This window comes from Onychomys torridus, chromosome X (genome assembly GCF_903995425.1).
Source record: "Onychomys torridus chromosome X, mOncTor1.1, whole genome shotgun sequence".
Taxonomy (NCBI): Eukaryota; Metazoa; Chordata; class Mammalia; order Rodentia; family Cricetidae; genus Onychomys; species Onychomys torridus.
This window is the reverse complement of record NC_050466.1, coordinates 84,391,574-84,414,142: the sequence shown is the minus strand read 5'-3', so window position 1 is coordinate 84,414,142 and position 22,569 is coordinate 84,391,574. Positions and strand designations below refer to the sequence as shown.

The following is a 22,569-nucleotide window of genomic DNA, read 5'->3' as shown; positions in this document are numbered from 1 at the left end:
CTCCAATGAGCTGTCTGAATTCAAATATGTTTTCTCTGCTTATAATTATTCCTCATTTGAAAAAATAGGAATCTAAAGGAAGGCATGAAATTTAAATGAGGCTGTACAGATGATAATTGCTGGCACATTGTATTTACAAAATGTTAGCAATTAATTCAATTACAGTGGATGTCATGTCGGTAATCATTCACTTAGCAATTTTAACTCTAAAACAATATAAAATATATTTCTTAATAAAAGGCACAGATTTTAGAGCCAGATGTTGTGGACCCATTTAGCTCCATCATTTAATCTTAACTAAGTTCAGTAGGGGCTCTATATCTACTTGTTGTACTTTGTCAGCAATATTTAAGTTGACAAATGCATAGTCGGTAGGACAGCAGTTGGCACAGAGTATATGTTCTTTAAGTGCTTACTAATGTTGGTGTCATTGTTATTTTTATTTTGACTGTTAAGCATGTGCTGTACATGTTGGAATATAGTAGTGACCAAAACAAGCTTACCCTTGTCCACATGTATTCCCCAAGATCTGGATAGAAAACTGGAGTCTTCTAGGCTGGGGAAGAGTAGTCATGACCCCTCTAAAGAAGTAGAGACAAACTTACTGATAAATAAACAAGGCAGGCTATAATACTGAACAGCTTTATACTCCAGATTGTAGCATCTGTCATTTGTACAAAATGTCCTGTGAAGTCTTGCTAAATCCTAGGATTACCTAGTGGGATCAAGTTGAAATATCTGTGAGCCGTTTGAATTATGTAATGTCAGGGATTAGGGTAGTTCCTTGCTGAAGCCACAGGCTATGTCCAGGAGCTTGGTTTCTACCAGCTGTTAAAACGATCCTGGAGAAGTACTAAGCTCTTTATGTCCCATGACTTGAACAAACAAAAAGGGAAACTGAGAAAGGCTGGTGTCCTGTTAGAAACAGTAAACTCCATTGGACAGGGAAGCTGTGATCCAAATATTGCCTGCCTATTTGGAGCATATTATCACCACACCACTTTAGAGGCATCAAACCATGTAATACCAACAGTACCACAAGCACCTAGGACTCAGGAAGGATTTATTGTATTGTTATGCTCAGAAGGCCCAAGAAACCTCAGAAACTGCTTTTCTGTGGACAATACCTAAGTGAGGCAAGTTCAAAAAAGACAGAGTGCTGAGTGCAGTCTAAATGAACAAATGGAATTAAATGCTGTAATTGGCATGATGGGTAAGTGCCAAGTGAGTAGCATTTAAGATCCTTTGTAGTTAGTGGTAGAATTTATACAAGGGGAGCCAATGTCTAATCAGAGAACATTACTTTGAGGAAGACTATGTGACTTGACAATGAAGGTTAGAAGGACTAAAATAAGAGAGCTGGTTGGGAAGAAAAGGATACATTACTGTGAACCCAAGTAGATTTGTGATTTGTATGAGTGGGCTAGCAAGTACTATTCCTATCTAAATGCATGTCAAATTTCTAGAATCAGTGGCCATGTAAATTGAAAAATATTGGAACTTGTCTTTTCTTTGACCCATAGTACTTAACTGTTCATATTTGGCTTACTTGGACAGTGTAAGTTGCAAGAGTCAAAGTAGAATTTGAAGGCTTATCAAAAAGGATTTTAAAGGAGCACAAAAGTTCCAGGCTACATTTACTGGACAAGGCTGGCTTTGTAGGATTGAAATTTTGTGTTTAAGTTGGAGCTTTGCAGCTATTTAATCCGATAAGGTTCACTTTTCTAACTTTACAGTTGCAACAATTGGGGCTGAGAGAAGCTAAGTGGCTTGCCCAAGGTCATGCAGTTAAACATCTAGAACTCAAATTTAAATATTGGTGTTTTGTTCATATATTTTTTTACTATCCTATGTTGTTTCATGGCCTTGGCTACCCATTTTGATTGGACTTCCTGAGCCCATAGATCATTTGCAATCATTTCTACCATATTCTTATACTTGGCTTAGCAATAATATGGTACCTGAAAACTCATATTTAGCCCTCTATTGAGCCACAAAGAGAAAAACTTAATAACACAGAGTTTTAACAACACATATCCCTAATCCTTGTCTTCTGCTAAAGAAAGAATAGTTCCTTGTTCCTTTGTCATATATGTGTATATTTTCCCACATTATCCTCCTTTTGTCAAGCCAAGGATGAACACAAAATTGAAAATGGGAGTGTTTGGGAGTCATAGCTTTGCATAGGGTGGAAGGCTCACCAATACTTAATATACCATTTAAAATGCATTTAAGTAAGTAGAGAAAGAAGAGCACTATGCACAGACTTAGGATGAGGGTCTCATGGACTAGAATTAGGATTCATTTAATTCTATGTAAATGAGTAAAACAACAACAAAAGATAGAGAACATTGTATTTGTACACATCTATAACTTTGCTTTGCTAATATAAGACCATAAGATTCATCTGTGTTGATATATGTACCTTCTTTACTCTATTTTAGCTACTTTTCATGTCAAACTAGCTTTTGTCCCCAAACACCAAGTATTAAAGTAGTAGTATTAAAGGAAACCATTACAGTTTACTCTTCCTGTCCAATAGTCTATGACCTTCTAGTAACTCTCACCACTGAACTTTCATTTAAAATTTTATTCTCGGTCTCCTGCTTGAGTTTTTCAGCACATTGCAGCAAGCTTATTTTATGCTTTTGGTAATGATGCCAAGTTTTTGGAAGAGATAAAATCCCCTGCTGGTAGTGCTTTTGTTGCATACTCCTTTCTATTGCTTATAAGCAGCTTACATGCCAGAGATTGATGCTAGGCTTTGGAACAGTCTTTGGATGTGGGGCATCTCTTAGAGCACCTACTTAACCAACTTGTCAGTGTCCAGCTGGTCATCTCAGTGCATATATTGAGACCATAAATCTCCATTCATATTCCAGAATAACGACAATGTTTGTGTCCTGTTGTAACCATGTGCCACCTCTGCTGGCATCCACTCTGTCTATACTTCTGACAAAATAACCTTTCTTCCCACCTAGGACCTAATCCGGAGAGACATCCTATACTACAAAGGGCGCATTGACATGGATAAATATGAGGTAATTGACATTGAAGATGGCAGAGATGATGACTTTAATGTCAGCATGAAAAACGCTTTCAAGCTTCATAACAAGGAAACAGAAGAAGTTCATCTGTTCTTTGCCAAGAAACTGGAGGAGAAAATACGTTGGCTCAGAGCTTTCAGAGAAGAGAGGAAAATGGTACAGGAAGATGAAAAAATCGGTAAGTGATCTGAGAGCAGAAAGAAAAATATAATTGTAAAGAACCTCCCATAGAGGGTTACGATTGATTTTATCTTTCTAGAGCCAAAGGGAAGATTTTTGGTGCAAAGTGACCTAAGTCACTATGGTGGTTCCTTATTATAGGTCTTTGTTTGTAAATACCAATAGGTATGAGTTATAGATTGTTCATGCCTAATACATATTTTCAGATAGGAATATTGTACCAAAATCCAATTCCAAATTCAATTCTCCCGTATCACACACATATGTTTTAGCAAACACAAAGGAGTCATGCATTCTGTTCTGTAATCTCCATAAATTCACAGATCTCTGTGTCTCTAGGTGTATGAGGAAGATGTGTTTTATGAAATGATTTGTCAATACAGATTTGGTAGAATTATACCAATGAGATGGATAGCTTTATTTGTTTGTGTTGCTGGGAATAAATTCCAGAGCCTTGTTCATGTTAGCCAAATACTCTGTTAATGAGTTACATCCCCAACCTTCAGCCAACTTCAAAGGCAGAAAGTAGCAGCATAATTCGGATGAGGATCAAGGCAGGGTGTGGTAGTTTGAATGTAATTGGCCCCTATAATCTCATAAGGAGTGTCACTATTAGGAGGTGTGGCTTCGTTTGAATAGGTGTGGTTTTGTTGGAGGAAGTGTGTCACTATGGAGATGAGCTTTGAGGTCTCATACATGCTCAAGATACCCCTCAGTGTCTCCACTCCCTGTTGACTATATTCAAAATAGAGCCAGCATCATGTCTGCTTATGTGTCATCATGCTCTCCACCATGATGATAATGGACTGAACCTCTGAACTGTAAGCTGCCCCCTCAATTAAATGTTTTTCTTTATAAGAGTTGCTGTGGTCATGGTGTCTCTTCACAGCAATAGAGACCCTAACTAAGAAAGAAGTGATCTTGTTTTATTCAAAAACTTCAGGTTCCTTTCAAGTTACAGGTTTCTTTTTAATTCTCATACTGTGTACGTCTTGAATTACATTGATTTTACCAGTGAAAACTGATGTCTAACAGAGTTAGGCTGTTTAGGCCTTCTCCATTAAGGTGGTAATATTAGTCCCTGAGGCAAAGGCATCTGAGTATTTAATTCTTGATAAAGCTACTTCAGATATTAACTTACAATTAAAATAATATGCACTTAGTCATCATACTCTAGAACTATTTAAAAGTAAATTACAGGAAGTACAACAGTATCAAAAACCATGACCACTCATTTCATTTAGATTCAGAATAAAACATCCTTTTTGTATTGAAACAGTTTATATGGCTATGGTTTTGTGGCTATAGATTTGTAGCTTATTTAAATACTACGTAATATCTTCCTCAAGGTCCTATTTCTATATTAAGAAACAAACATGTAGTTGCAGTACTTAGAAGATGGAAGCAGGATGATTCCAAGTTCAAGGCTAGCCTGTGCAGCACCATGAATTCAGGCCAACCTGAACTATAGTGGGAGTCCATTTTTTTATTTATTATATTTGTGTTTTAATTTTACACACATCAGCCATGGGTTCTCCTGTCCTCCCCCCTCCCGTCCCCGCCCCCACTTTCCCCCCATCCCCTCCCCTCCATTCCCATCTTCTCCAGGGCCAAGACTCCCCTGGGGATTCATTTAAACCTGGTGGATTCAGTACAGGCAGGTCCAGTCCCCTCCTTCCAGGCTGAGCAAAGTGTCCCTGTGTAAGCCCAAGGTTCCAAACAGCCAGCTCATGCACTAAGGACAGGTCTGGGTCCCACAGCCTGGGTGCCTCCCAAACAGTTCAAGCTATTCAATTGTCTCACTTATCCAGAGGGCCTGATCCATTTTTTAAAATGAAGCACCAGGGATATAGCTCAAAGATAGAGTACTTCCCTAGAATGCACAAAGTCCTGTGTTAAATCCCTAGCACTGAGGGAGAGGCAGCAAATAAGATAAATCAACCTTTCTAATTCCTAGAAAAGTTTCTTGTTTTGCTCCATGTTTTGTACAAATAGAATTGTACCTTAAAATGCCTATATGTTCAACATTGCAGAAATTGCCTCTAGAAAAATATGCTTACCTGTTGAGTTCCGGCACAAAAGGGTTCTTATATCATCTTAGGGACTGAAATGACCCAGAGTGAAAGATGGATGGCCAGAAAGACAGGGTAATCCTTGTCTTTCTATATCTTAAAGTCCACATTGAAAACACACTGAGTCTCATTAGAGTAGTTCCTTTTCAAATACAAGCACTGCATTGAGTCATGATGTAGAATGATATTTAGATACTGTTCGACCTACCAATGAATAGTCTAAGTTCATAGATTCTGCATTAATTAAAAGACCTCTGCCATTCCCTCTGCCTCTAGCACCATATCTCCCATACAATGCCCTAATAATTTGTGCCTTTAAAGATCTGCTTCTAATGAAAAGCTTCCATAAATTATTTTCTGACAGGCTTATGTCATCTTTGTTTTGTTTTTAAATGTGGATTTGTGTGACTTTTCCCATAGTCTACTTACATTAAGTTAGAAAATTGCAGAAATACTGAGCAAACAAAAAGAACCACAAAAAGGTGAATATACATAACACTGTAATAAGTTTTGTAAATATTTTGATATACTTCCTTCTAGTAGTTTCTTATATATATTTAAATAAAACTCTTTCTCTCACACCTATCTCAATAAATGCAATTTTTACCCCCATTTTTCATTTCATATTATTTCATTAGGATTTATGCCAATCATTTAATATCTTTGACTATCATATATATTTGACATAATTTTATTGTTTTGTGTGTATTATTTAATTATAAATTATGGCCATGATAAACATTTAAATCATAGTAGAAATATATTAAGCATTCATTTGCATTTTCTCTCTTTTGTTTTAATCAGAATTTAATAAATAATAGTAGTTTTAGTCCTGAATAAGTGACTAATTTTTATTAGAAAATTGGGCCTGGTGGTGGTGGTACACACCTTTAATCTCAGCACTCGGGGGGAGGAGAGGCAGAGGAAGGCAGAGCTCTGTGAGTTCAAGGCCAACCTGGGCTACAGAGTGAGTTCCAGGACAGGCTCCAAAGCTACACTGAGAAACCCTGTCTCAAAAAAAAAAGAAAAGAAATTAATGAACAATCTCATGAGAAATTACATAGTTCAAATTTGTATGGTTTTTTTTATAAATGAATAAAGAACAGTTTATTTGATAGTGTTATACTTTTACTATCAGTATACATTTAACTTATTAAAAAAGAAGACTATTAGGATTTTTTTCTTCTCTCATACAATACATCTCAATTGCAGCTTCCTCTCTCTCTACTCCTCCTAGTTCCTCCCTCAGATCTACTGCTGCTCAGTTTCCCTTCAGAACTCCCAGGAATATCAACTGAACATGGCATAACATGGTGCAATAAGATTAGGCATACACCCTTATATCAAAGCTGGACAAGGCAACCCAGTAGGAGGAAAAGGGTCCCAAGTGCAAGCAAAAGAGTTAGAGGCACACCACCCTCCACCCTACCAACCCACCTTCTGTTCTCACTGCTAAGAGTCCCTACAAGAACAATGATAACAACCTAATATGGTTCAGTGGTAGAATCCTGTCACTCTTATGTGATAATGAACATTAACAATTTGGTGTGTTTCTTTCCATACTTATTCTGTGTACTCTTTCTCTCTCCTTCTCTCTCTCTCTCTCTCTCTCTCTCTCTCTCTCTCTCTCTCTCTCTCTCTCTCTCTCTCACACACACACACACACACACACACACACACACACAGAGGCACACATGTGTACACTTACAAAAATGTGTTTTACATATTGCTTTGTGACTGATTTTTAAACTAAATTTTTCGTAAGTAACTATCTAGGTATAGAACCTTATATACTTCTTTATATCAGTTGAGCTTCAACCAGAAAAGCATAACCAGGATTACTTTTACAAGCTTCATTACAACGAATTGGCTTATGTGGTTGCAAAGGTTGGACAAGTGATTCCTACATCTGAAGGGCAAGTGGTCAGGCATGGAAGGTCATACATGAGTAGAGACAAAGGTGTCAGGTACAAGAAGTTAGTAAGAGAGAGGATCATATGAAATATGAGACTCTAAGTAGGAAGACCTGTTCCACAGGTAAAAATTCTTTCACTGAATATCTCAGTCTTCTTTTATAAGCCTTCTAATAGATTCAGTCAGGTCCATTCATATTATCTAGGATACTGTCCTTCATATATCTCTGATTAGGGGTTTTTATTTCACATGGAAAATTCCTTCATGACAATCCCTGTATTTGTAAGGAAATCACTCCAGTCAGATTTCTACATCAGCAATGGCACCACAGGTCTCTCTTTAACGACTGAATAATACTCCCTATAGATGGAGCAGTCATTCCCCTTTTCATAGACATTCAGAGTGTGTTTCCAAATATTTAATTCTTTTTTAAAACTTATTATTATTATTATTTTATTTTTGTGTATAGGTATTTTGTATGCATGTATATCTGTGTACCACATACATATCTGGAGCCAGCATAGGCCAGAAGAAGGCATAAATTCCCCAGAAACTGTCGGTAAAGACAATTGTGAGCCACCATGTAGATGCTGGAAACCAAACCCAGGACTTCTTTGAGAGCAGCTAGTGCTCTTTTGAACCATCTCTCCAAACCCTGATTTCTAGCTTTTTCCCATGAACCATATTGCTGTAAAACATATCTACATGTATATTTCATTATACACTGTAGTTTTCATCCCTCTAAAGGGGGATGAGTGAATATGAGGATGCACAAACATAATATGTATTTACACATTATGTATCAGAAAAGTTATAAAACCTACCCTGCAATATGATTTTGTACTTATATCTCTATATCCACACCAGTACTGCATAATTTTAATTTTTTACTTCAGTTACTAAAGTTCAACATTACTTACCCATATAATTGCTACTTGTTGCCAATTTTTTTTGTGAAATTAACACTGAATACTCTTTACTTGTTCTTATTTTTATTTAATTTAAAATAAAATCCTAAACATTGTCAATCACAAATAGATTTGCAAAAGCTTATAGTGTGTGAGTTACTAGTAATGAATGAAAAAAGAACTTCCAATTTTACACTAATTTTAAAGAAGGGATAGAAGAAGAAACAAATGTATACATGTGAGCTATATATAGGGCATATATATGTTTGTGTTTTATATTTCATGGTGCTTTTTTATAGAAACACACCAAAAAATCATATACACCAACTTTTACATATTGCGTTCTCTAAAATGGATTAACTCTGTAGGCTTGGTGTTAGTATTAGTAGAATACTTGTCTAGCTCACAGCACACTCTGAGCTCCCTCCCTCTTTCTGCAGGAAGGGAAATGAAGTGGAGGAGGATAAAAGGAAAATATGAATTTGTATGTACTTCATAATGAAAATAGTAAAGCCTTGTCAGTTCTTAGTTTCACATAGTTTCCTTGATTTACAATTTGTCTTTCCAGTTTGTTCCTGGTGCTTAATTCTGCCAAAAAATTAATTACTTTAATATTAAATAAATTTCCTAGTTTATTTTGCTTAAGCAGATCCACACTACCAACACCAAACAATTAAAAAATATTTAGAAACAAAATTCATCTGCAATTTATTTTTTAACATAGTGCAAGGTTTCAGTCCTGTTTTATTTCTTCCAGGTGAATAGCCAGTTGTACCAGCGGTAATTTACTAAATCACCTGTTCATTTCTCACAAACAAATTTCCAGTTTTGTAGACTGTAACTGTCCATACATACTTAGGTTTGTTTTAGAATTTCTATTGCTTTTTCACTATTCTGGTTGTGAAGATTATACTGTCTAATTGTTTTTCATCATTGTTTCTTAGCAATTTTTCTTAGATGTTTTATTCTTTGATATGAACATTAAATTCCTTTATTCAAAATCCAAACAAGATATATTTAGATTCTGATTGGCATTGTATAAAACTTGTTAATAACTGAAAGCTTAGCATTTTAATTATTTCCTCATTCAAAGAGAATGCTCTTTTCTCTTTTAACCCAAGTCTTATTCTTACCTGCTTCAAGAACATGATATAATGTCCTTCACATTATACAATTTTCTCCTTTATGCATTGATTTTTGATAATCTATACTTTGCTAAAATGTCATTCATAATATGTTCTCTAATTGTGGTTATCTCTCCTATTCATTCCTGATAGTGAATATTTCTTATTTTCTAACATTTTTATTTACTCTGATACATTTTTATGAAGTACAGTGTAATAATTTGATACGTATGTACAATGCTTAGGAATCTAATTAGGACAAAGGACATTTCTATCTCTTCAATCACTTTTATGTATTGAGGAACTGATACTATTTTAGTCATTTTAAAATGTATTGTAGTGTTGTAATTTGTAGGTTTTCTACCATTCTAATAACAAGTACAAATAATTCTTGCATTCTCTTTTGGTACCTGTATTTGAACTGCTTTCTGGTTCTCACTCCCTACATTGGTCATTTTAAAATAATGCTTATTAGCACGCATTAGTGTTTGAAAGAACTTTCTAGGCTTATTTATATATGTATAATTTGTTTTTAAGAATTAATTTTAGATTTTTACCTATTTGATTATATATATATATATGTATATATTCATTGTATATGATACTGTGTTATAGAAGGACATTTAAAGACTGGGTTGTATACTGATCATACCAATCTTGTAACTTCTTTTCTTCCCCCTTTTCCTCAGTCCCCTCTTACTAGTCCACTGTGCACTGATACTTGCTGGGGGAGATATTTTGGTGTTTTTGTTTTGTTTTGTTTTAAGATTCTAGGTTTGCTTTTTTTTCATAGCACCAGTGTTTGAGTTGGTCTCAATTTTTTAAATGAAAATATTATTTTTTCAGTAAACTTTCTTTGAGTCAAACCCTGCATTTTATAAGTTTCTATATAAAATGTCCAGGTTTGGGGGAGAATTGTTTATAATTTCATTTTACCTATGGATTCTGTGTTTTCAGACTGCTATTACTGACAATGTTTGATATGAACTTTTGCTGTGCTGTAATTGGAACCCAGGATGTCTCCTACTTGGTTAGCAAGTATTTCTAAAGCTGAGCTGTATACTAGCCCGCAGATAAGAATTCCAGTGATAATGTTATAATCAAGCTGCTACTTCCTCCTTAGAGTGTGAAAAATGATTTTCTTTATTATTTACATTTAGAAATTTCAGTCATTAATCAACATCTTCATACCTGTGTGTATATCCTAACCCTGCCTGGGTCTTAGAAGACCTTTTACTGTTTCAACAAGTATGTGTTCTTTCACTCAGTAAAGTTTTCTGTTGTTTGTTACTTCTATTTATTTTCCTCTTTCTGAAGTCTTTATTTTCTAAATATACATTTTCTGTTCTAATTCTCTTATCTTTTAAGTCACTGTTTCCTTTTCTTTATATTTTGGTTTTATATAAAGTGGTTCTTCCACTTTAGATAATACTTTATTTAAATATTCTCTATTTTTAGTTTCCTCTTAACTTTTAAAAATAATTTTTGCTATTATATTCTGTAACTTGCATCTTTATAGCCAAGTCTTGGTTTTAATTAATTACTTTTTAATTTAATTGCATATAATATTTGTATATATTTACTAAATATAACAATTCATGTAATTATTGATAGTCATCAACTCAAGGTAATTAGTATATTTTTTCACCTTAAAATTTTGTTGCTAAAATAATTATGTTGAAAATTTTATCTTTTAACTATTTGATATATACAGTGTATTATTAACTATATTCACTATACTGTGCCATAGAACACAAGAATCTATTCCTCCTATCTAACTGTATCATTGAACCTATTGAATGACCTCTCTGCATTCTCACTACTCCCCCTTCTCCTCAATTTTTATTCTGCTCTCCACATATATGATATTAACTTTTAAAGCTGTGAGATTATACAGTGTTTGTCTTTCTACATCTGGCTTATCTTAACATAATGTCTTTCAAATCTTGCTATTTTATAAGAAATTCAGATTTTTTTTACAGCTAAATAGTATCTGGAAATGCAAGTATCTTTTTGATATGCAAAAACACCTGTGTAGAAAAAGAAATAATCAGTACAACCATGGGATAGCTACAAGATGGGAGAAAATTCTTGGTAACATATAGACTGACAAGACATGTGTTGCATGACTGTTGTCCCTATATATACCTCATTCTTCCTAAGATCCTAATGACAGACTATTTCAGTTCCATCAAACTTGTACCATGAATAGTCAGTGAGTTTACTAGGCTGCATACATGGATCCCCTTCCTCTAGTCTTCCTCAACTTAAATACTGTAGCACCTCTTAGAAACCCTGAGGGCACATGCAATCAAGGGTAGAATTACATAGACCCACATAGTCGGATTTTAATTAGGGCCACCAGCTCACAAATAATGACTTGGATACTTAGTATTAATTATGAAAGCTTGGCCTTAGCTTAGGCTTGTTCCTAACTAGTTCTTATAACTTAAATTAACCCATATCTATTAATCTACAGTCTATTTCACAGCTCAGTTACTTTTACTCTGTACTTTGCATCCTGCTTCCTCTGCATCTGGCTGGTGACCTTTCTTCCTACCAGTGCTCTCTCTGCCTGGAAGTCCTATCTATCTCTCCTGCCTAGCTATTGGCCTTTCAGCCTTTTATTACACCAATCACAGCAATACATCTTGACAGTGTACAAATATCCCACATTTCCCCCTTTTTCTCTAAATAAAATTACATATAGTAAGAACAATTATCAGATAAGAATTATATTTATAATATCCAGTCCATTTGTATTTGGCAAATTTGGAGAAATTACATTATTATCTACCCTATCTTCATGAGTCTAAAGTTTTATACCTAAAGCATTTTTATTATAACTTGCATTACTTTTTAGACCTTAGCACATTTTTAGATAAACTTCTTATGTTTTTATGTCTCTCAATCTTATCTATTTTACATCACTTACGTAATTTTCTTTTCTGAATTTAGTAACAAGGAAAACTATAACTATCTAGTCTTTCAATCCCCATGAGAGACCCAAGAAGGATAAAATATTACTTAATTAAGCAAGAAGCACAGAGCAAACAACTTGCAAAACTATAGGAATTACAGAGACAAACATCAATAAAGACAAGTAGCCCAGGTGATCCAGCCTTTCAGAATGCCTCTGTTGCAGTTTCCTCAAAATTCTTCATCCAAAACACCTTCAAAGCTGCTAGCTGAGATGATGCAGCCTCACAGACTATCCAATCAAGACTTCAGATAAGCTCTACACTTTCCCATCACACAAAGACTAAACAAAAAAATAATACAACCAGCTCTCCCAGGACTTGATCAGTATCCCAATTCTCTCAGGGTGTCCTAAAGATGTCATTGCTCCCATACAACAGGAAGCAGTCTAGAGAACATGACACCCACATTCCTAAGAGAGGGGGTGGGTGGTTTTTGGTCATTCAGTTTATTTTGGATGTTTGTGATTGTTTAGCAAGAGTTGGTTACAAGTTGTTATTGGTCATGGTCAGGAAAAAAGCTGACCAAAAAATATTAAGAATCAGGGATCTCTTTCTAAAGGGAAAAGGGGGGATATAGCATAGAAATGATGGGATAAAAGGGTAGATTGTCGTGTCTACTTTTGAACAACTACTAGTCTCAAATATTTTACATTGGAATGGATTTTTGTATATTGATACAAATTTAAAGTTATTTTTGTTATACTGTATAGATGTTTTTATTATTGTTTAAAGTACTGTACCTGTGCAGCTCACTGAAAAATGTAATGTAAAGTTTTAGTCCTTGAGTGCTATTTAGAATAATTAACAAATACAGGTTAATAGTTAGTCATCTATAACAATTGATAATATTTTATCCTTCTTGGGTCTCTCATGGGGATTGAAAGCCTAGATAGTTATAGTTTTCTAGTCTCCTACATGTATGTATATGTACATACATATTAATTTTTAACATAATTTATTGATTATTTGGGAATTTCATACCATGCTCCCCAATCCCATTCATTTCCCAGTCCTTCCACATCAGCCCTTCACCCATGTAGTACCCCCCAAATTATTTTTGAAATAATAAAAATAAGATTAAAAAATTAATAAAATACAGATAGGAATATTAATTTAAAAACAATCAAACCACAAACAAACAAACTTTTGCTCCTCCTTCTTTCCCACTGCTCCATTGACTTTTCATTCATCTTAGTAATATTGGGAGCTGTGGTGTATTATGCAGTACACCCTTTTGTTCAAACAACAGCTTTACTTGCAAATGTTCCTTATGTAATATGATGTTGGTCACGTTCAAGGCCTCTGGCTTCTGGTACACCATCAATACTGGACCCTCACCACAACTCCTCTCAGATATCCTGCTGTTGCCCTGAATCATGGAGATCCTGCAGCTATGATTCTGCAAGACCAGTTCCTTCACACACTTCAGCAGGCACAGATGAGGTAGATGTTAGGGAGTGCCAACTCAAAACCCTGAATGTGTGCCTGGGTAGTAGCTGAGCTGGTCTGTCTAGGCTGCTGGGACTACCCCACCTCAGGCAATGGGTAAGGCCAGCTTTTCCAAGTGGGAGGACAGCTCTCCTATTAGGTGTGGAGCCAGCTCAGAAAGGCCCTTGCCCCTCAACACATGGTTCAACACATGGTTCACATGGGTCCCTGTGTCACCATGGGCAACATACAAATATTTTTATTTCTAAACTGGCATACAATGTGTTTGGTTTCACTATGGCATTTTCAAACGTAATTTGTTTTGCTTATCAGATTCTCCCAGTCTTCTTACCCACCCTCTAGTCTCCCTGGTTCTCTTCTACACCCAGTAGTCTCTTTTCTGCTTTCGTGTAACATAATCTATTACTTCTTCCCTTCCTCAAAACTTCATTTTTCCCTTCTCATGGTTCCTTCTCCAATTTCATGACTTACATCTACACACTCACATTAAAATCTAGGCTCCACATATAAGAGAGACCTCTGAATACTTGTCTTTCTGCATCTGGGTTACCTAATTTAATATAATTCTCTACTATCACGTATTTTCTGCAAGTTTTATAATTTTGTTTTACTTAAATTAATGAAAGTCCATTGTGAATATGTATCATATATTCATTATGTACTTATCAGTTGATGAGCAGCTAGGCTGTTTCCATTTCCTGGACATTATGACTAGAGCAGCTATCAGATGAGCATGTATCTCTGTAGTAGGATATAGAGTCCTTTGGGAATTGGGCCTAGGAATTTCAGTCTTATGGTAATTCTATTTTTAATGTTTTGAGAAACCTCCATATTGATTTCTACACCATTTTATGCTCCTGCCAGCAGTGATTAAGAGTTCATCCTTCCCTACATCCTTGCCATCATTTTGTTTCAGGTTTTTTGATATATTTCTCAGATGTTTTGGAAGGAAAGATATGTTCATTTTTACAGTGCATATAGGTATCTGTTTTTCAAAACAAAATTCAATTTTCTTTTCTCTTGTAGGCTTTGAGATTTCTGAAAACCAGAAGAGACAGGCTGCAATGACTGTGAGAAAAGCCTCTAAACAGAAAGGTACATTTGCCTTTGGCTCCTTCAGACCCACTCACTGTATGTATGAGACTAGGAAACCAGGCTATGTGTTTTCACATTCCTTGGCTCCTCTCCATACTGAGATGCACTTGGAATAGTTTCCAGCTACTCAGGTATTCTTGACAACAGGTAACAAATGCTCTTGTGTTTTAATTCTCGGGAGTAAATGGTGTGGGGTAGTCATATTCATGTTATTGGCTGCATACACAAAACAAAATAAAAACCATTGTCTTTGTTTTTACCTCAAAAGAAAAAACCTTTATGAATAATTTAGAGAGAGGCAGGCATTAGTGCATGTATATAATTGATTTAATAAATATAAATATATAGGGATATGTGCTCAGCTTTCTTTTAGTTGTCTAGAAATGGCTTTCCTAATCAGTAGCCCCAAACCAAAGTGAAGAGCCTCAAACTGAAGCAAGATGGTCTTTCTCTGAGGCATACACTGAAATATCTTTGAAATTTTAAAATACAAACAGAATCAACTTAAATATGAGATCGTTTTTCTTTTCTTTTTCATGAACCAGAACAAAACTAAAGTGCTCAGTTGAGCAAAAAGAAGGAACTACCTTCCACTTACTAGAGTGTCTACTTAGTATCAAATTTAATTTCTTTCATTTCATCTTTATAGTAACCCAAAGAAAATGGCACTATTAGCCCCTGTTCCAGGTTAAGAAACTGAAAACATTCAAGGTAAAGTGATTTTTTTAACCTAAGTCGTCTTGATTCTGAGACTGCTGCTCTCTCCTCTTCATCTCAGGGTCCTGATGATGATGATATCTCTTGTTTGAAAGAAGAGCTCATTTTATTGTCTCATCTCAATTACTGGCAGCTATTTTTATTACTGGCAGTATTTTTACTGTCCCCAGGATTGGGTAATCTTAATGAGACATCACTTTCCCCAGCCCTTTCCTTCTGCTCTCATTAGCTCTCATTATCTCTGAATGAATTCTAGAAATGATGGAGGGAAAATTGATAAAATAGGTCTAATTCAAGTTTCATTAGAAAAGTAATTATCTTGTGTCCCCCTCCCATGGGATATTATCAACCATCTATTTTTCTGAGGGAATCTGATAGGGAATCTCTATCAGCTATCTGGCTGATAGAGAAACTTTTTCACTTTCCTTTTTTTTACTTTTTTCTGTCTTGGTTTCAGAATTTATATATAACTTCTTGGGGTTAAGTGCTAATTCCTGATACATCATTGCAATTGAGTTTATCAAGACAAAAGATGTCAGAATCATAAACACAACCTGCATCTTCATAGGCTTAATAATAATCTAGAATAACTAAAACAATCTTGAAAACTAAGAACAACATGGAAGTAATTAATTTATCTAATTTCAAAACTCACTATATAGATACATTAACTGAGGCATTAAATATAGTTTAATGGAAAAGAATTCCAAAATAGACCTACACACATATGTGTGGCTTATTTTTGACAAAGACAGAACAGCAGTTCAGCAAAAAGTAAAAAAAGTGCAACCTTTTCAAAAATAGTGTTGAACTAGATTTCCATACACAAAATAGAACTTTGATATAAGCCCACACCTTGTATAATAATTAAGCAGAAATTCACTGTGAAATTAAATATCAAACTATAGAGCCCTAAGAAAAAGTGTAAAAAGTCTTTAGGATCTAAAGTAAAACAAGAGAGTTTGTAGATTTGACATCAAAAGCTTGAAACAGAAAATGGAAAATAGAAGTTGATAAAGCAGGACTTCTTCCCTGACATCCCTGTATTATTTGGTAGCATCTAATACCATTATTACTTGCCACCTTTAAAAAAAATGGCTCCAGAACCCAACTCTTCCTATGAATGTGCCAATGGCTGATGATTGACTAACATTATAACTACTGTCAGAGTAGTTGGATTCCTTGAATTCCCCCATTAATGTGTACTTTGGGGTGGTTGCAACCCCCCCCATTGAAGCTGTGCCCTTTGAAAGGTCACAGCTAGATTCCATTTTTCCTTTATTTCTATGAATCATGTGTTCTGATGATGAATTTCCTTTCTGCTTTAACTACTAATGTCAGTTTTCTATTAAATATCGGTTTGACATTGTCAACCCAAAGCAAAACACTAAATCACTTGTGCCTTAAGCATTATGGAAAGTCCTGAAGTCAGTTCTTAACTAGATTATTTTGACACTTTCAGGGAGTATTGGCGAGGAAGAGAACTAAGGTCTAGAAATAAAAGGAGTTTGTTAGGTTCTTCAGAGGAACAAACCTTAAATCAGGGATTATGTGCTCCTAGAAAGAACCACTTAACCAAGAGGTCAACAAATGTGGGTTCTAGTTCTTGCTTTGTTGCTAGATGAGCATGACACCTTAGGTGTAATATTTCTCTCTGGTCCTTGATTGTCATGTTTGTCAAACAAGTGACAGTAACACTCCAATGAGATGGTGAAGGATGTGCTGTTATAGGACAAATTGGACAGGGAAAGAAATAATTTGCAGTACTGCTTGATAATCCATTACCCAAAATGCTTAAGACCCAAAGTACCTCAGATTATAAAGCTGTCTGAATTTTGGAATGTTTGCACAGACTTTTTTGAACAGCTTTAATATAGAAATCTTAGAAGGTCCAAAATATGACATTTTTCTGCTTGCTAGTAAGTTTTGGATTTCAGAGTATTTCAGTCTTGGGGGTTAGAGATATTCAATATGTTACCAGGTTACTCTCAAAACTAGAGTACTATGAGGGATCATTGGTTAATTTGAGAGCCCACTTGATACTAAATTTATATTTTTTCCTTTTGATCTCCTTATTTGCTCTAGGTGTCAACTCTGCCCGCTCAGTTCCTCCTTCCTACCCACCACCACAGGACCCGTTAAACCAGGGCCAGTACCTGGTCCCTGATGGCATCGCTCAGTCTCAAGTCTTTGAGTTCACTGAACCGAAACGCAGCCAGTCACCATTCTGGCAAAACTTCAGTAGGTTAACCCCCTTCAAAAAATAATACCTATAGGAAGGCAGATAATTTTAAAATAAATAAAATTATATTTATAGATGGACCTTTTTTTCGGAGAAGCACTGTTGAAAATTTATATATATATATACATATATATATATGTGTGTGTGTGTGTGTGTGTGTATGTGTGTGTGTGTGCATGTGTGTGTGTGTGTGGTGCACATACACACACACACATAGACCTTTAAATATACACGTGTGTGTGTGGGCATGTGTGCACATATGCATGCACATGCATGCACACATACATACATATACACACACAGAGAAGGACCAAAACCATTTTCTGTTGTTTTGGGAAATTGAAATCTGTAGTTGGTAAGAAGTACCACTGACTTCCAAACATGTAATCACTTCTTAAAATTTTTAGTTCTTAACCTTGCTCCCCTCCCCCTTTCTTTCAGAAACTGAATTTCTCTTGGTTCTTTTCCCTGTTAAGATAACCTATTCGCTCCTCTGGTTCACTGACCTGTCATTACTACCATATAGTATTTGCATTGTTTTATTTCCCTTTCCTGATGATACTGATGCTGATAACTTTTGCATTTAATTTATGTGGTGGGTTTGGAATTTCATTTCTCTCTCTGTCACTTTCCACTGAGAAGGGGAGGATTCCCATCTCCTGTCCCTCATGCAACCATATGCAAATGTTCCTGTAGCCCTGCGGTTATACCAACAGCCTTTGCCCAGCATCCTGTGTCCACAGTTGTACCAGTCTAGACATGCTCTGTTGTGCCCTGTGACTTATCTGCTTGGTATTTCTATTGCTTTCACTGTTTCAGGTATTGTGGAAGGATATAAAACCAAACAGAAACAAAGGAATATAAGAATGTAATGAGGGTAGAGGAGGCTTCTATTGGGGGGATATTTTTTATTTAGATGATTTCTTCTAGCATTGAGGATTCCCATGTAACAGCACTGCTGTCACTGAAGGTTTTTGTCTAAAGGTTAGTGTCTTTTTCAAGCCCCCTTTATTATGAGTCTCTTTTTCAGCCTGTCTCTTCCCTAGGTGAAAGATTTAACTAATCTGGAAGCAAAGAAATTGAGACTCTGCCTCCTGGGGAAGAGATTTATCTCCACCCCCACAACCCATACTTAATAGGTAGGTGTCAGGTGAGGCTCTCTTTATAGCAGTCATTTCAGTGTTCTGGTCAGCCCTGCTTCTGTTCTCAGATTCTTAAGGCATCACTGTTAGAAGCTTATGGAGGGGTTCAAGACAAAACCTGCTTGACCAAGATCATTAGCTATCTTCAGATTAACCTGAAAAGAGTCCAGGATTGACAACAACAGCAACAATACAGGGAAAGAGGGGGGCTATTAGGGAAAGAGACAGGCTTGATCCAAGATAATATACCTGTAGTTACTACCACTGAGATTATGAAAAACATTCCCAATTGTTAGCACATTGCATGGATAATCTTCTCTGTCTCCTTCCTTGCCTATACTCTTTCTTCCTGGTAGAGGATTGTGAGTATTGGCATAATTACAGCCATTCTGGCACTCGAAGTAGGCCTTCTTTGTGACATACTCCCACCCCAGGACAGCTGAGGTAAGTGATAGAGAAGCCTACAGCTACTTTTACCTCTGGGAAAAGAAGATCTGAGGCAGAACACTGAGGCTAATGCTCAGCAGGTTTTCCATTTGACCAGAACTGTCCCCACAAAAGTCAGAATCCCCATGAGTACAGAAGTACTTATCTTTTCCTTGTTATATAGCCCTTTGTGTGGATAGATCCTGGATAGTGAGGATAATGGTATATAAAGAAGTGGGAAAACCCACCCTATCCAGAATCTGAAGATTGAGTCTGTCTTGGACCTCACATGAATAGACGTCATCATGAAGGCTTACCAAGCATCAGCCATAGCTATATGAGGTCTTCAATAAAGCTGGATTGCATACTTCTTTGTGCTTCCTGACCCAAACTAAGCCCTACCCAGCTCAAAAATCTTTTACCTATAGAAAACAAATTACTAGTTGTTGAAGCTTCCATTTAAGTTAGACTTTTTACAGTTATCAAAGCTAGCTAGCAGAAGACCAGGGCTCGGGACTGGCTATCACTGCTCAGCACATGTCAGAGCTACTTATGCCCTTATGGCAAGAGATCTGGAATCTAGCACTTAGACTACAATGTTCTCCCTTGGCAAACTGAAATATGTTTCACTTCCTCTGCAGGCCTCCCTTAGTGTACCTTCTTTTCCTACTTTCTACCCATCTTCACTTGACCTTGGCAACTTTCTCCAGGGATTAGGGCCACACCATGAAGGTTGCTTTGCAATGTTGGCCAGACCCTGTCATTCTCTTCCCCTTTCTAACTCTAACATTCAAGGCTATAGGATCAGGGGTATCACCTCTCATCATCCTGTTTCTCCATCCAATCCACTGGCCTTGCAATATGTAGTAATTTGTGAAGGCACTACTAATTTAGCTCTCCTTTGATTGGAATGCCCCCACCCTACCCCAACACCTACAGCTCAAAGGGAAACCCATAAATTACCTGGACTCAGTATATAAACCTGTTGTATTTCCCACAGCCATGTTATCCCTCCAAATTCTATAATTCTGTTTCTGCATGGCCCTGTACTGCCCTTCCCTCAACACAATAAGGCCTGAATTTTCTTCCCAAAAAGGTTTTGCCAGTTTCTTCTATGAGTTCTACTGTAGGGAGGTCCTAATACAGAAATATAATTTTTCTCTCCTTCTCTCATCCTCTTTCTATGTGTATATCTTTAATTGACCTATTAAGGAGAGCAACAAGAGAGTTCTAACAATTCTAGTATGAAGCCAAATAGTGATATTTTAGTGCTTTGGGGGTGGGGCGGGCTGGGTGACTAGATGGGCAACAGTGATTTTGACTACCCCTGCTGCTCTGCATTTGCCAGTTTATTCTTTTGTTTCTATTATCTGGCTGTTTGACCCTGTCAAACAAGTGTCAAAATTGTGTATTTGGAAATGTTTAATAACAACAAAAAAGATGTTGTAATGACATAAAGCCTTATGAAAATATTTATGGAGTTCAATAAAAGAAGTAAAAAGACTTTCAGGCACAGTTTTGTTTTTTTTTTTTTTTTGTGTGTGTGTGTGTGGTGTGGTGTGGTGTGGTGTGTGTGTGTGTGTGTGTGTGTCTGTGTGTGTCTGTCTGTCTGTCTGTCTGTCTGTCTGTCTGTCTGTCCAATTACAAAATAAAGGCAGTTCATGTGGTGTGAGACTACTTGCTCCAACTGTCTTGAGTTTGCTTATTTCATTTCCTGAGCATTCCATGGGCTATTGGGAAACATTTTTCTATCAATTCTGGAAGAGCAGGAGACAGTTTGAGCCTGTAGACATGAGCACTTAGAATGTTTTTATGGCTAGGACTGTCTTTCATTTTACCTGGTACTTTGCTAAAATCTAATGGCCCATTCCTAACAGTGCTCATTTTCCTTGTATCTGTAGATCCTAATATCCACCCTGGGCATTTGAGACAGCTACAACATTGCATTTTTAATGTAGTCAAGGCCATAACGCTTAGGAATATCCCACTCCAAGTTACTTATTAAAACTTGTGTACTTGTCTCCTTAAACGTACACTTTCTTTCATTGTCCTTGAGTGAGTACAGTGATCTCCTTTATTATTTATTGTCTGTATGTGTATATACTTTGTTTCCTACTAGGCCTGCACATAACATGTCATGTTGCCTGTCAGAGGTCCACATGAATAAGAATGTCTCATCGCCTTGCTCCAGAGTGATAGAGCACTTGAGTTAGTAGGATTCTTATTTACTTAAAGACTCTAGAAGATCTTCAAAATATCTCAAGCGAGAACTCTGACCATGCAGGCCTTGGAAGTTCCCTCCTATACTGAACCATTTTAAAATAATAATTCAAGCCCTCCTTACCTTTTCCAACTTTTGCTTTTGTCCATATCTTAGATCTTTCATTTGTCCCATTCTTCTGTCACCATCCTGTCTTTTTGACCTGGGTTCTGTCAACTTTCCCCATCCAAATCACCAAGATTTTGCCATTCTTTTTATGGATTACCAATTCCCAGCTTCCCCAGATTCCAGGATTAAATTGTAATTCCTTCTTTCTGAGGAAGCTTTAGACATGGGAAGACAAGTGACAAGGAATTTATTAGCTGGATTTGACAGGGGAAGACAGACTCTAAAAGTGACTGGCTAGGACTACCTACCCTCTTGAGTTTTCTTTGCCTACCTTCTCTCTCCACTTCCACTGAATGTGATTTAAGAGTTCTTTTTTCTTAAGTTTTTGGTGGCGCAAGGGAAGGCAAGAATGTGGAATAAACTGAGACCAACAACTATATGACTATTTTTTTGTGCAGTCATTAATAGACCCATCTCTTAAATTTTTTAATCACAGCCTCAAAAACAAGCAAAGCCAACTGCAGTTCCAGATCATTTTATCTCCAGAACTAAGAACAAGTAGGCAGGGAACCAAGGGCTCCAGTGTGGACTTCGCTTCACTCACTGTTCCAGTTACTTAAAGCACCACTTTGCTTCCTAGCCCACTGGCTTTTGGGCCGTTAGGGAATTTCCTTATTCATATTCCTCTATTCTCCCTGGTTCCCAGAGACATCTTCCTGACAAGGCTGTGGTACTTTTGAAGTAGGTCTTCCTTGTTCAGGATACTACTTGCAAATCCCAAGACTACAAAATGAGAGTATTCTATAAGGTGTCCCTCAAATAATATTTCACATATTATAACACAGTTGATCAGACTTAAGAAGCAAACTATTCTGGTTGAATATCATATTTATCTTTTAGTTGTGACCATCTCCAGCAGAGACTATTACTGTCATATAGATAA

At 36.4% G+C, this 22,569-nt stretch overlaps 1 protein-coding gene across 5 annotated transcripts in view; it reads left to right on the top strand.

Annotated features, from left to right (window-relative positions):
- The window catches only part of Arhgef9 (Cdc42 guanine nucleotide exchange factor 9), a 167,335-nt gene extending 146,537 nt beyond the window's left edge, over positions 1–20,798 (top strand). For 4 of the 5 annotated variants that reach the window (XM_036174283.1, XM_036174286.1, XM_036174285.1 and 1 more), the window contains exons 8-10: positions 2,982–3,225; positions 14,702–14,770; positions 17,573–20,798. In XM_036174283.1, coding sequence (XP_036030176.1) covers positions 2,982–3,225; positions 14,702–14,770; positions 17,573–17,754 — 495 coding nt within the window. In that variant the 3' untranslated portion in view covers positions 17,755–20,798. Of the gene's footprint in view, positions 1–2,981; positions 3,226–14,701; positions 14,771–15,419; positions 15,482–17,572 lie in introns of all 5 variants that reach the window. The other variant, XM_036174287.1, reaches the window with a different exon arrangement.
- The last annotated feature ends 1,771 nt before the right edge of the window (positions 20,799–22,569 follow it).